The following is a 15,079-nucleotide window of genomic DNA, read 5'->3' as shown; positions in this document are numbered from 1 at the left end:
AACCTCACGAACACACACACATGTACACAAATAACTTTTAATGGGAGTGGGCATCTGAGGCCTGTCCTCAGAGCTTCCTCTTGGTGGTAGTGGTAGGGGTACAAGTCAAGGTTAACCTTGGCCACAAAACCTCAGTAGTGACCATCAAGCTAAGGAGGCTTCTAGGAAGTGATAATCTATACTGAGTACGTGCCTTCTTTGCTTCTTTGTGTGTGTGTGTACATACCTTGTAAGTTTCTGTGCATCATGTGTAACTCTCTGGAGCAAGAGCCATAGATGGTTGTGAGCCGCTATGTAAGTGCTGGAAACTGAACCCAGGTCCTCTGGGACAGTAGCCTATGCTCTTAACCGCTGAGCTAGCTTCCTAGTCCTGCTCTTGGCTTCTTGTCCAAATCACTTCCCACCTCTGTCTGGTCCATATTAGGTAGCCGTGTAGTGAGTGGGTAGTTCTTGGGCTACTGCCCTTTTGGATGCCTGTGGTTTTGATGGCACTTTAAGACATTTGCCCTAGCCTAACTGCTTCATACTTAGGCTTTTGCTAGTTTCCATATTGGGCAATTTCTGGCATGAGACAAATTCTCTGAAGTGAATGGTTTTGGCTCTGAGGCACTCTCAGTGAAGCGCCCTTTCTGTTTTGTGGCAGTTGGAGGGGTTGTTCATACGAAGAGCCACGCCATAGTAGTGCACGCCTTTCATCCCAGCATTTGAGAGGCAAAGGCAGGCAGATCTCAGGAGTTTGAGGTCACCTTGGTTTACATAGTGAATTCCAGGACAGCGAGAGCTACATAGTGAGACTATTTCAAAAGAAAAGAGAGAAATCTAATGTCATCTTGGCTTGGATGCCCAGGGAGTGTCAGGCTAGAGGGGAGGGACCTGCATACCTGGCACTTCCTCAGCCCATCTTTCTGCTCAGGGCCTCCTGGCTTATCAGGTGAGGATTGAGGGTTGGATCTGCAACTTATGCTAACAGCCCCATCTACACACAGCTCCTGAGAGAGACTGAAGGACATGGGAAAATTACCATGAAGTGAAGGACTACATTGGGATCAGAACATGAAGAGCTCAGGGCCACAGGAAGTCCCTTGGGAGTGTACCAGCACCTTCGTTGCCTGGAACTGCCTCTTCTGTCCCCTGCTGGGTGGGTGAGGAGTCAGGCACAAGCTACAAAGACTAGAGTCGGCCTGGAAAGGGGGTGGGGTCTGGGGGCATCTCGCAGCTTGCCCATCACACCACACCTCTAGGTTCTGAGCCATAGGCAGTTGTACTGGAGCCACACAGGTGGGGCATCCCCAAGTAGCATGACGTGCAGGTACCCACAGGCTGTATCTGTTGGAAACTACTCCTGTGGGTGGCTGATGGGTGTGGTTTAGAGATGGAGGGAGATTCTGCAGGGTGGGGTGAGGACTGCTGTAGTCTCTGCTCTACCCTTTAAGCCAGCCGCCTCCCCTCTCCCCATTCCAGTCATGGCTACCTCAGGGGCATGAGATGAGCTGTGTCAGCCTGTGAGTTACATCTGGGGATTTCCGCTGAGAACTGTGGTCTGTGCAGGGTCTGTCAGGTCCCAAGGGCTGAGGCTGAGGCTAAGGGCTGTCATCAAGGAGGGACTGCAAGCAGGAAACTGCAAGCAGGTGGGTGTGAAATCCAGAGGTGCTAGAATGTGGGAAAGAGGAGCTCCTGAAAATGTCCTTCTGCAGAGGTCTCCTACCACCCTAGCAGAGCCCACACCAGGCCTGCCTTCTGAAGTAGGGCTGGCATTTGCCCACCTGAAAAGTCTGGCAGCCACAAGAGTTAGGTGTGGCTCTGCCTGGCCTAGACTAGCAGGAGGGAGGCCTCACTGCAATTCCCAGAAACCCCTACCCCTCAGCAGCTGCTCTCCAGTTCTTCTGGAAAACCACATAACACACACACACACACACACACACACACACACACACACACTTTATCAGTCTCAGATAAAGGCCAGATAAAGGCCAGAGGCTATGTCAGTTCCCAGAAATGCTTCCGGCCACAGCTAGTGGCTCCTGCCCCAACCTCCACCCTCTTATCTTGCTGAGAGAGAACCTATCATTTACTCAGTGTGAGACATACCCCAGCTTGACAAAGTAATCTGTATTATGAGAAGTGAAATGCCTTTTTCTTTTTACAGCTGGATAACCCTTCCCTCAACTCTAGGCTCTAGATGGGCAATGACGATCCATGGCTTCTGAGGTATGCTCTCACTGACCATGCAGTATCTCAGCCTGTATGTAGGTCTTCCCTCTACTAGGCTGGGGTCATATCCCAGGGACTGTCCCTTAGGTAGCCTCTAGCCTCTGTGTAAAGAAGCTCATCTTCCCAAGAAAATCCATGAATTGGAATGCTTTTCTGAAGACCAGGCACTGACTGTTCTGTTCCTTCTTAGATGGAAAGGGACTGGAGTGGGTAAGGTATTTAGGATGTCCCACTCTTCTCTGGCTGAAACTAAGATGCCCAGAAAACTACAGACCCAGGCTGAGGGAAGCTTCAGTATGTGTGGGGTAAAGGTCTATACTGGCTGCAGGGACAATAGGAGGTAGAGGGTGCTGGGGTCACAAGCTATGAGCAGCTCAATTCCCCATATCTTCTGATGGTAGAAGAAACTTTTTAACTACCCTGACATCAGGGCCTCAGGATTCCCTCCTCGGAGAGGAGGGAAGGAGTTGAGACAGAAGGGTGGATAAGAACATTAAGCTATCAGGAGCCCTATTCTGGGGTCACCAACCCCAGTGGCAATCAGTTGGTCTGTAGGACCAGACCAGTCTTGATGACATCATCCAGCTTCCCAAACCCTGATACTGTCATATTATTTGATTAGAAAATACCTTGAATCAGCCAGGTGGCTAGATGCTCAGATGACCTTCAGCCCCTCTCCCGCCAAGGCTTTATGTGGTCCTAAGCTCAGGGCTCTGGAGGACTTACATGTGGATTGTAAGGGGCTGAGGAAGATCTAGAGGTGGGTAGATGGGGCCATCACTCCTGTGGGCTGAGTGACCATCAGGAGGTCTCTGAAACATTTATTCACTGCCATGCTCTGCAGCCTCCAGGAAGGAAAGGGAGCAGACAACCCAAGCCCTTTGGGAGCCTGTGGTTGGCAGAAGCTCTGCTTGGATAGCACAGGCTACAGCCAGCATTTATCACATCAGGGTCCTAGGAGAGGTTCCATGTCCCCAGCAGTGGAAGCAGTTTCCTCATGAGAACTTTATCACCTCTGCTGCCATCTTGAGATGACTCCCTGCAGGGGTGAGGGCAGGGCTGCAGGTCTATGTGGCAGCTGAGAGCAGAAATATTTATGACACTGGTGATGCCATCAAGGGACACAGCTCTGACTTGATCGGGGAGGGAACTGTGAGGAAGGGGAGAGGTTATGGGAAACAAATTGGAGGTGGCGCAAGTTGATAATGTCAACAGATGGTCCCAAGGGATGTGGCTATTTAGCCAGCAGAAATGTGGCTGTGACTCCAATAATAGGTGTGGATTCACCAAGACCTAGGTACTTAGGGCCTGTGGAGACTGGTCTTCATTTTCCTAGCTTTAGCAAGCTTCAAATATCCAGAGACCCACGGGCCAGGAGCAGGCTCTTTCCAAGAGGAACCACAGACATAGGAGACACCTGACTTGGTCACATAAGGACAAGAATGTGCTTACCCTGCACCTTGTACTTTATGTTCTGGGCCACAGCAGGAAGACGGAAGGCTAGAACATCAGGGGCTGAATAGGGAGTCTGAATGGAGAAGGGTCGTGGAGGGGTGGAGAGCTGTGGGCGATCGTGAGCTAAAGCAGGGTCTCCATGATCGGTCCTCTGGGATCTGAGCACCTTGGGTTACCTCTTTGAGTCTTGTTAAAGGGTTCCTGCACAGAACGGTCCTGTATGCTGGTCAGCGGAACAGTGGTAGACAGAGCCCTCTAGCGGTGGGCCAGCCATTGCATCCTAGAAACCATGCCACAGTTGGAGGCTGTTGTGCCAGGAAGGTTTTCTTAGCGGCTGAGGGGACTAGTCTGACACTCCTTCCACATGTGGTAGAGCTAGGCTTGATGTTTAGTACCAACAAAAGGTAAGAAGGGAGGGTGACGAAGAGGACTCTGCCACCTTGGATATGCAAGATTCAAGTTGGGCAGTCTGGAAGTCTGTGGGAGGTTGTATTTGGAGTTTTATAAGGGTGGGATCGAGAGGGTCCTGGCCACTTTGTTGTAAGATGTGGACACCTCAGAGGTTTAAGGTGGTCCGTGTTCTTTCAAACCCCAGTGCTAACTGGGAGCATGAGCATTAGGGAGAGCAACCACCATCAATGCCAGCTTAGCATCATCCTTCCTGGGAACTGCCCTGTCATGGCCAACTTCTCCGTGCATGCCTCGTATCCCTGATAAATTCCAGGGCAGTTTGTAGGGAAGTAGGGGCTATAGGCTACAGACCCTCCACAAAGTATCTGAAAGGTCAGAAGAAAGCTGTTGGGCAGGATGATGAACCCCAGTTCTGCATCAGAACAGTAATGGGACAGGGTTGGTCTTCCAGAGTTCCAGAGTTCCCAAGGCCTTTCTTGGGAACTCCACTAAACAGTAGGTGGGCCCCACTGCCAGGCCCATGGAGGCCATGGAGTTTCAGGAGGATCCTACAGGATGAATACCAGAGGCCAGAAGTGGGGGACCCAGGATTTGGTGGGCTGCCCCAGAGAAGGAAAAAGGGGCCAGTGGAGATTTCCCCTTCCTGAAGGACTCACTCCCATTCTGCATGCAGTTCCCTCTTCTTCCCCTAAGGACAACCAAGGAGCAAGGAGAGGAAAAGGGACAGAAAGGCTTAGGGCGCCCGTGTGGGACCGGCTTCTGGAGGCCGCATTTGTCACAAAGTAGCTTTTATAGGTCCCGAAGAGGGCACGGGCCGTGGATACTTGCGGCGGCTAGGAGCCCCGATGGCTCGTGCTCCTCTGTTCCTCCTCGCGCTCTTCATCGGGCGGCCCCAGGGAGGGTTCCCCGGCTGCGTTCCTGCTGCCTTCCGTGGGCCTAGAACATAGAGAGGGCTCGGACTCTGCTACAGAACCACCGCCTGAGTCAGGCTGCCGCGATTTGCGGGAGGTGCATGTGAGAGCGCCTCTGGAAGGCATCGACTTGTGTGCTCCAGGCCGGTCTGCGTTGGCACGTGCTGTGGACAGCACAGAGGGTGCGACCTCACAGGAGGGCCGGGGAGGCAGTGGAGGCAGGCAGGCAAGGGGGCGTGAGCTCCCCAAGCGTGGCCACAAGTCTGTAGTCTCGCCATTGTAAAGGAGCACAAAGCGACGCTGTGACAGCAGAGGCAGCATCTTCTGACTATGCAAGCTCTTTTGGCAGGTCTCAAGAGCCAGGTCTGTGGGGAGGCAGGAGAATGAGAAGGTGAGAGGCCAATTTGGAGCGGGAGGGCCTCAGGGGCCAGGGGAGGGAGGAGGGGGATCAGCATGTCTGGAAACAAGGGAGGAGGAGAGGGATCTGTAAGGGATTGGATGTAGGCGGGTAAGGTGACAGAAAACTTAGAACAGAGAGCTTGGCTGACATGCAGATTGTGGAGTGTTGGAAAGCCTGGCTTGTGGAGTCTGAACTTGGGGGCAAGTAGGATGGGGTCCCCAGAAACGAAAAAGGAGAAATGGAAACGTTGTGATATGGGACTGCCCAGAGCTCACCCAAGGTTTCCATAACCACTCCAGGGATCACCTCCTTCAGGACTTCACAGTTGGTATGTAGGGCAGGGTTGGAGTTCATCTCCAGCAGCCACACCTGAGGCAGACAATAGTCAGCATCTCTCTCTACCCACCTATAGCCAGTTGGCCAGTCAGAAACTAGACTCTGATCCCTATTAAGCCATGTGATTCTGGGCAGATTGTATCTTTCCATGGTTTTGTTCCCCCTGTTTGCTCAAGGTGAAGACTGATCTTGAGAGCTGTTCAGTTCCAATAGGAGATGAGCTTTATGGACAAATCCAAACCTATGGCTGAGTCCACTCATTGGGTCTGCTTATGTGGTCAACATACAAATGGGCCCTCCCTCCTGCACCTGCCTACCAGACCTCATCTTCCCAAGACAGCACCTTGAAGTTCTCATCAATCAGGAAATCACAGCCAATGAGGTCAAAGTAACCCAGCTTGCACTCCAGCTTGGACTTGACAGCCAGGAAGCAGTGGGCCATGATCTGCTGCATCCGCTTCTGTGGGTGAAGCAGGGAGGGATCCTGGATGTCACCTGTTGGCCGTGATGAAATCTCCTAGGCTTGAACAACCACTCACACCTCATCTGCAGTTTTAACTGCCCACGCTTCCACACGCTCAGTCACAGTCAGAAGTCCATTCAGCAAAACCATGGAGCTTCTACTGTGACACAGGCACTAAGAGATACAGAAATGAAGACAATTAGAACTCACAGCAGGAGACACAGAAAACTAGAACATAGAAAATGCTGGTAAGAACAGAGAGCATGGTGGCTCATGCCTGTAATCCCAGCAGTAAGGGAGGCAGAAGCAGGTGGATCTCTGTGAGTTTGAGGCCAGCCTGGTCTACAAAGTGAGTCCAGGACAGCCAAAGCTACAGAAAGACCCAGTCTCAAAAAATAACAATAAAAAAAGCATTTCAAGTTGCCCAGTTAGTTTCATTCCATATTTTTCACCTCAGTAAAAATCTTGAAAAATATATCTCAGTATCAGAAATAGCAGAACACGACTAATTTACAAATAATTGTATTAGTTTTCATAAGTTTGGAAGTTTGTTGAAATGCTCCTTTAGAAAACACCAACGGAAAGCTGAGGATGATATCTCAATCAAACAGAAAATATCAATGAAGAGATACAAATTACAGAGGCCATTAAGAGGGCGGGCCATTGGTGGGGCTGGAGAGATGGCTCAGAGGTTAGGAGGATTGACTGCTCTTCCAAAGGTCCCAAGTTCAACTCCCAGCAACCACATGGTGGCTCACAACCATCTGTAATGAGATCTGGTGTCCTCTTGTGTCATGCAGGTGTACATGTAAGCAGAACTCTGTATAAATAATAAATAAATAAATTTAAAAAAATAAAAAAAAAGAGGGCCATTGGTTAAAGTACCTGATGCTAAGCCTAACCCTGGGACCTACATAATAGAAAAAGAAATGGCTCCCATATGTTGTTCTCTGACCTCTGCAAATATGCATGGCATGTGCTCATGGCACATGCACCCTCTAATAAAAATTTTTTAAAAATTTATACAGTATTCTGCCTGCATTGTGCCTGCATGCCAGAAGAGGGCACCAGATCTCATTATAAATGGTTGTGAGCCACTATGTGGTTGCTGGGAATTGAACTCAGGACCTTTGGAAGTACAGCCAGTGCTCTTAACCTCTGAGCCATCTCTCCAGCCCCCTCTAATAAAAATTTTAAAATGTGATTAAAAATTTAAAACAATACAAAGTATAAAAGGAAATTGACTAGAATTTCTGGAGTAGAAAAATACAGTGATTACAATTCTTAAAGAAAAAGAAAAGAAAAAGCACAGATCTTGGAGCTTAAGAGATGGCTCTGTGGTTAAGAGTGAGTGCTTCTCCAGAGGAGATTTGAATTTATGCTTAGAGAGAGAAAGTGCTCTTAACCACTGTCTCCTCAGCTCCCCAAGAACATTTTTAAGATACAGTACATCCCGGGATGAAGAGTTTTCATTCATCGTTACTTTTTGTGTTTAGTAGGCTGGAACCTAAGAGACTTATGCATGCTACTGAGCATCACCCTAGCCTCTGCACTTGTTTATTCTGAGTGGATCTTACATAGACCAGGCTATCTCTGAATTCTTTGTTAAGATGACCTTGAGGTTTTTTGTTTGGTTGGGGTTTTTTTTTTTTGTTTGTTTTTTGTTTTTTGTTTTTCAAGAGAATGTTTCTCTGTGTAGCCTTGGCTGTCCTGGACTCTCTTTGTAGACAGGCTGGCCTCTGCTTCCCAGAGCACTAGGATTACAGGCGTGTGTCACTGTGCCCAGCTTGACCTTGAGTTCTTAATGCTCTGCCTCCCAAATGGTAGGATTATAGGCTTTGTGCTACCCCACCTGGCTCCTGGCTTTCTCTTTCCTCCTCTTGTTGCTCTTGTTCTCTCTCCCCCACTCCCCATAGCGTCTGGTGGGCCTCACCATGTAACTTCTTTTGTTTTTTAAGATAGGGTTTCTTTTTGTTTGGTTGGGTTTTTTTCTGTTTGTTTGTTGTTGTTGTTGTTGTTTGCTTGTTTTCTAAGATCTGGCTGGCTTGGAACTCATTCTATAGACCAGGCTGGTCTCAAACTCACAGAGATCTGCCTGCTTCTGCCTCCTGAGCACTGGGATTAAAGGTATATGCCACCAATACCCAGTTCCCCATGTGATTTTTATTGGCCTGGAACTATATAGACAAGACTGGCTTCAAACTCAGAGATCCACCTGCCTCTGCCTCCCCGAGTGCTGGGATTAGAGGTGTGCATAACCTTGCCCAGCTAAGAATAGAAAGTCTTAACAGGCACCAATCAAATGAGATTAAGGAGAGTAGTAAGACAGTGTTAGTGACAAACCTTCCCACAAAGGGAAGTCCAGGCTGCTTCACAGGGTGTGTCAGTTTTTGTTTTTCTCACTGTAACAAACAGCTGAGAGAATTACTTTCATAGAGGAAAGATTTTTGCTTTATAGTTTCAGAGGTTTCCATCTAAAGTCTCTCAAATTGGAGCAGGGCAGACCATCATAGGAGTGAGATGATGTGGCCTGCTCATCTCATGTATCAACTTGATCAAACCTCTTCAGATAAGTGTCAAGTCTCTCAAATTGTGAACCAGAATAAACCTTTTCTACAAATAAGTTGATTACTTTAGATATATTATATAGTAAAAGGGAAATAATACATTTTGGTATCAAAATCAGATAAAATACTAAAGAAAGGCCATAGGCCAGTATTACTTATGAGTATAGACACAAAAATACTTAAATATAATAAAATAAAACTCAGAAGTATATTTGAATTATACTGCCACCACTTAGGATTTATCCCATGAATGTAAGAGTAGTGAAAGCTAATCAATGCAAAACACATGCATAGAATAAAGGAAAAAAGAACATGCAGTCATCTTAATTGGTACAGGAATAGCGTTTTATATTATTCAGCATCCCACCCTTAAAAATTCTTAACACACTAGGGAGAGAAGAGAATTTGTGAGCCTTTCTTTTTTTATCAGAAGAAATACTACTTTTGCCTTTTCAACTTGATATTAAAAAATTACACCTGGAAGCAATTAGTCATGGCTTCAGTACAACTACATGCTTTCATGAATCATGAAAGCCATGTGCCTAGCCCATGTGGGCAATATACACACAGAACCCAACTCAAAGCCAGACTGACCGTGAAGGTGGTGAAGACCCAATCTCTGGGGAGGCCCTTGGTCTTCCTAAACTTGTCATTGATGTATCGGTTGAGGTGCTCCATGCTCCACACAGTGCCTTCTTTCAGCAACATGTACAGGGGACTCTTCTTCTGCATGAACTACAGCAAAAGCAGAATCTACAGGTCACCTCTGAAGGGACCTATGAAGGCTTTACCCTAACCTCTGACACCTCTGACCCTCAGAGGTTACCATCTCCCATGAGAACTGCTATGAGACCCTTGTGCATTAGGCCTTGAGATGTTCCAGTCAACAAATTCCCACAGATACTGAACAAGGAATCCCTTGTTCCAGACACTCCCTTGGGCATTTGATCAACACACCAATAGCAGCTGAGTCAAGGATTTAGGCTCTAAGGTACTTCTTTCTGTAGGACACCCGAGTCTCTAGGGCAAAAGGAAGTAGCTGCTACTTCAAAGCCTGGGCAGACAAGTCTATAACTAGACCTTTTCTCTGTGTTCCCACACAATGAGGTATGAAAAGAGTGTCTATAAGGGGTTTCTTACCTGGTTGGTCAAGTGACCACTGAGGTCACTGGAATGAGGATCATACAGGCTGAGGGTGAGACGGGCATAGCCATGGCCAAAAAAGACCATGTAGGGCATGGCACAGGCGATGAGCAGGTAGGAGCGCACGTCAAACTTCTTTCCATCTAGCAGCAGTGGGTTCTGGACATATCTAGGGGGTACCACAGGGTACCTGATGCTGAGTGGCTTAGCCAGTTGGCCTAGATCTGTCATCCCACAAAGACCATTTCCTCATTGCCTCCCACCTATCTCAGGCATTTCCACTGCCTGAACATTGTCAACCATTAGAGGCCTCTGAACTGGTCAGAGGAATTAGGAAGAGGGTCTCATAACCAAATCTTTATCCATTTTCAAGTGTCTGGGCCACCTTAAGGTGCAGCTCTTACTAGGAAGCTTATGGGAGCAGATTGGGCCCCTGTGGTAGGGAGGATTGTCTGGAGGAGAAAGGTTGACATTGGACTGTGAATGATGAATGGCTTTCATCTCGGGAAAGGGCATTCCAAGTAGGACAGTTCAGGTCTTCAAGATTTAAGGTAGGGAGAGCATGACTGGGAAGGCCACATGGAAGAGGACAGGGGCAGCAGACAGCAGCTGTGGCCAGAGAAAAGGTCCTTATTGGCAGAGAGTAAGGCTCTCCTGGGATCTTTCTAAGGATGAGCTGAATTTTTCCTCCTAGACCCAGGTGAAACTGAGGTTCTGGACCTCACTGTAGGCAGATGAGCCATTGGTCAGCTCTGTGTTGCAGATAGGCTTTAACTGGCTGGCTGATCTGGAGAGTACAGGACAGCTGCAGGCAGAGGACAAAGGGACCAAGCCCTCCTTGAATACCCCTCCCTAGAGCCTGTGCTTATGAGCACTCTTGTCTGCTACTCTAGCAAAGCATGACACCTCCCCTGCACAGGCTATGGGGCTAGATATAAGCTGCTCGAGGCAGGTTAGTTGGGTGTTGGCGGTGCTGAAGCCTGCTATGGCCAAGGGCTTCTCTGCAGCACTGCTGACTATCTCCAATGTTCACAGCCACCAGCCAGTCTGTTTTGTCCCTGCTGAGACCCAGGCCCTTCCTGGCATCCATGCCCACACCTCTGCACCACCCGCGCCTGAGGTGCACGGAAGGGCATCTTGCGGTAGATGGGGTCGTCCTCAATGCTCTGGGTCTTGGCCTGCAGGGCAGCAACCTCCTCCTGGTTCCTGATCAGAAAGATGCCCTTTCCCTGGTTGGAGGCCGTGGGCTTGCAGATCCATATCTGGGTTTCTGCAGGGAGTGACCCCTAAGCCTCTGGCCCTGAGTCCTCCTTGCCCTTCCCACCCCTCACCCCGCCCTGGTCCTAACCATACCCCACCCTTGACCTTCCCTTTCACTAACCTTTCCCGAAAAACCTAAGCCTACATTTCCCCTCAGCCCTGACCACTCCAACCAGCCCTAGCTGGTTCCAACCCTGATCCTACCCTGATTTCACTGCCTTGCTCCAGGTTAGAGGGCTATTCCTTTGTCTCACCTTGATCATACCCATGATCCAGCTATGGTCCTGGCTCTGCCCATTACCTCTAACTAAGGCCACCACCTTCCTTTCTCCCATCCCTCAACATCAGAAACCACCAGGCCCCAAGCCCTGGCTTCACTTTTTCTCTTAAGAACTATTCCACCATTTCCAGGTCTGGCCCTGCCCCACCCTGCTAGAGTCTAGACTTGATCTTGTCTACCCTTCTAGTGTGCCTGGTCCTACTCAGGGGCCTCTCACCATCAAATAGAGTGAAGAATGTCTGTCTCTCATCCCTGATGTCCAGTCGATAAGTCTCTGGAAAAAACTCTTCCATTTTCAGGACCCTTGGGAGAGCAAGGAGGTAAAGACATGGGGAGTTCTCTGCCTCAGACTTGACCAGCAATCTGGTAGTCTGACCTAGCTGAAAGGGGCATTTACTGTTTTAAGGCCTCAGCCTTCTCGGCTATTTCCTTTGCTCACACTGTGCCCTTATAAAACATTCTTTTATCATCTCATACTTTCAGCTTCACTGCAGCAGCCAGCCTTCTGGCTGCCAGACCCACTGTGGTTTCTTTGTCTCATCTCCTTGCTTTCTCTCTTCCAATTGCTCTCTTCTATGTGGATTGGTTTCCAGTGCCAAGACAGTACCTAGCATAGAACCATAGTCAGTACCTAGCATAGAACCATAGTCAGTATATATCTGAGCTTCCAAACTGCCTTTCACCGATCACCAGGTCATAGTTCCGCTCTCTCCCCACTGTCTACCTCTGTGCTCAAGGCATCGGGGGCTGGTCTATGTAAGTTCCTCAAGGGCTGTTATATCCTTTCCAAATATACATCCCAAAGGGATATAAACCCTGTGTGAGTAGCTATCTCCAGCATGTTTGGAGGTGTGGGTCGGTTATGCAGAGTGGGAGTACAGATGGGCAATGGAGGGAGGTGGATGGATGCCTTAGGAGAATGGCTCTGAGTTGCCGATAGAAGTAGGCAGTGGACAGCTGGACACACAGCTGTCAAAAGAGTGTCATGGATGGCTATGATCTAAATGCTGCCTTGAGGGGCAGATGGTGAGCAGTTGGTTGGGTCAGTAGATAGATCTCTAAATAAATGTTTGGGTGAGAGAATGGCTGGGCAAGTAATCAGTGAACCAGGAGTAGTCCAGCTTGGCTGTGTGGTGGGGGTAAAGGAAATCGGATGGACATGGCTGGATGGATAAGGACTAGTAGGAGTGAAGTGTTGGCAGAGTGGATGGGAGCAATGGATGGCCGTTGCTGGGGGCCGTCTATTGTGGGCACAGAGTAAACATCTAGGGAATGGTGGGTATGCCCTGGAGTGGAGGCAGACGGGTAGGTAGCTCGGTGGGGAGACAAATGGAACATGTGAAGGGGAGTGGTTAGGTCTGGTAAACGGCTGACCTCTTGGGTAGGATGGTGAATGCTGAGGAGCTGCGGATGAAGTGGTGAGTTTATGGAATGGGGAAAATGGTTCTAGAAGACAGATCGAGGCAGAAGTGGGTGTGCCTCTGGGACTGGGCAGGGTGGGCTCACTTGGCTTGGGTACTGGGCAGCAGCCTGGCTTTGCTCAAAGTGCGTGCATGTTCCCTCAGAGCACTGAGCAACCCGATCTTGGTAGTAAGCAGCTTGTTGTTAGGCAGCTGGAACAGCAACTGCTGGCCTGGCAAGACAAAAAGGGTTACGTGGGTGGTGCCTTGAGGCTGTGCCACCACCCCTCGCTTCAGGGAATCTGCCCTACCTTCTCGGAAGCTGCAGTAGTTGTCCCTGCACTTGATCTCGCACCACTTTAGCTTGTAGTCCTCACAGCGGCTGTCCTGAGTGCGTTGCCAGCCCTTGCTCTCACAGTAGTGGCTGATTCTGTGGAGTAGAAGGCAATAGTAACACTGAGGGACTTGGGATGCCCTGAGGAAGGCAGGGCAGGAGTGGCTGCTTATAGCAGCACCTTGGGCTAGAACCAGGATGGGGTGGGAATGCAGACCAGGCTGCCCAGACCCCACTCACATTGATGCTCCATTAGTGCCTCCGATGTAGAAGAAAGGACCTTGACCAGGAGCAGGTTGCTTGTCCCCTTCCATCAGGGCCCCCTCCAGCGAGGTCACTGGGAGTCCGACAGCTTCTTCCTCCAGGAGGTCTGTGGGCAGTTAGGTGGTCAGAGGCCCAGGCTTCTGGCTCACTAGGGTTTTTTTCTGCCCCTCCCAGCTGCCAGCAGCCCCACCTGCATCTTGGTCCAGCTGACTCAGCTCAGGCCGGAGCCCCTCCTCGACACTGCTCCCCATCCGTTTTTCATGGGACCAGCCTGGAGACCAGTGGTGTCAGGGGGGGAATAGGGAGGTACCCATCCTATCTGCCTGAGCCCAGCCAATGCCAGCAGCTGCTGGGAACTAATTCAGCCACTCTGGACCTCTCTTTACCCAACATGGACCTGACCAGGAGGTCTGAGGGTCATTACACCCAAGAAAGGAGGCAGTTACCACCAGCTTTAAGTCAGGCAGAGTCCAGGTCGTGTGGAGACTACAGTAGGGATGAAGAGGGTAACCCTACCTCTGCCCTCCTTACCAGCAGGAAAAGCTCCATGCAGGGAGTGGGCTGGAGTGTGAGACAGGAGCCCATACAAACATGATGTGGGGATGTCTCCAGAGGGCAGGGGTCACAATGTCTATGATGACATCATGGGTGACCCAAGAGTCTATAGGCAGCCAGGAGAGATGAGAGGTTGCACTAAGTAGGGTTGGGGTAGGGAGTCCACTGCTGTGGCATGGACAGGCAGGACCTGCATCTTCTCAAGCACAGTGTCCCTTGAATGTAGGCTTCTGCTAGTTTCTCTCAGGGCCTGGCTGGCTGGGCATGGCCTAGTGTGAGCCTAGTCCCTTCCCATGAGATGCTATCCCTGAAGGCCCTGACTTGAGGGTATGCGAAACCAGTTCCAGGGCCCCTTTGCATTCACCTGGTACCCGAGTGTGGCATCGACGGATCCTGGACCGTTTGGGTCTTTTGGAGCCAACATGGGTTCGAGGGGGCGTACCTCGGCAGTGGATAAATCTTGTACGGCCACGTGTTGCAGGCACAAGAGCACCAGGGCGAGGAACCTTTGAGGCAGATGTAGTCCCTACACCCCTTCGGGGTCTTCGAGCAGCCCGAGAGCCCGGCTCTTGGATGGGGCAGACACCTGGTCCCACCCTGCCTGGGGAAGGGTGCCTCCCTGTGTCCTGGGCTGCGGCTTCAGCTTGTGGCTCACTTCCAACTTTGTGATGGCCATGAGGCCTTCCAGCCTGTAGGTGAAAGGCAATCTTTGCATCCTGTCTCTGCTGGGTGAGCCTTCTTTGGCCAAGACCGTCCTGGCCTCGACGAGTGTGGCCTCTGTGTCTGCTGCAAAGAGGGTGCCCATCAGGCTTACTGTTGGTAGGATGCCTACCTTGCAAGCTGGAAGGGCAAAGAGGATCCTGACCCCAACAAAGGTCTTACCAGTTTATGGCTACCCAGGTACTCAGCCCAGATCCTACTAACACAAGCTGTCTATAGCTACCACCACTGTTCTTCCCCCAGCACTCCTGTCTTAGACGCTGTCCTTTTTCTCTGTTTGCCATCTTTGGAAAATCTTAGGGCATTTTAAATTAATTCCTAGACAAATCTTTGTGTCTCACATAAAAGAAATAAGCCCAGTTTGTTGGT

The 15,079-nt window shown here is 49.9% G+C and overlaps 1 protein-coding gene across 1 annotated transcript in view; it reads right to left on the bottom strand.

Moving 5' to 3' along the window:
- Positions 1 to 21: 21 nt before the first annotated feature.
- The window catches only part of Ttll10 (tubulin tyrosine ligase like 10), a 30,516-nt gene continuing 15,458 nt past the window's right edge, over positions 22 to 15,079 (bottom strand). Inside the window, exons 4-14 of the mRNA XM_055615065.1 lie at positions 14,355 to 14,776; positions 13,412 to 13,541; positions 13,149 to 13,267; positions 12,944 to 13,070; positions 11,655 to 11,740; positions 10,996 to 11,167; positions 9,895 to 10,066; positions 9,349 to 9,489; positions 6,068 to 6,184; positions 5,664 to 5,757; positions 22 to 5,353 (exon numbers count right to left, since the gene is read on the bottom strand). Of these exons, the coding sequence (XP_055471040.1) occupies positions 4,911 to 5,353; positions 5,664 to 5,757; positions 6,068 to 6,184; positions 9,349 to 9,489; positions 9,895 to 10,066; positions 10,996 to 11,167; positions 11,655 to 11,740; positions 12,944 to 13,070; positions 13,149 to 13,267; positions 13,412 to 13,541; positions 14,355 to 14,776 (2,023 nt within the window). The 3' untranslated portion in view covers positions 22 to 4,910. The remainder of the gene's footprint in view (positions 5,354 to 5,663; positions 5,758 to 6,067; positions 6,185 to 9,348; positions 9,490 to 9,894; positions 10,067 to 10,995; positions 11,168 to 11,654; positions 11,741 to 12,943; positions 13,071 to 13,148; positions 13,268 to 13,411; positions 13,542 to 14,354; positions 14,777 to 15,079) is intronic.

This window comes from Psammomys obesus, unplaced genomic scaffold, assembly GCF_907164565.1.
Source record: "Psammomys obesus unplaced genomic scaffold, mPsaObe1.curated_primary_1811, whole genome shotgun sequence".
In the NCBI taxonomy this organism is placed as follows: Eukaryota; Metazoa; Chordata; class Mammalia; order Rodentia; family Muridae; genus Psammomys; species Psammomys obesus.
Note: the sequence above shows the minus strand (reverse complement) of the source record. Positions and strands in the feature narration are given on the sequence as shown.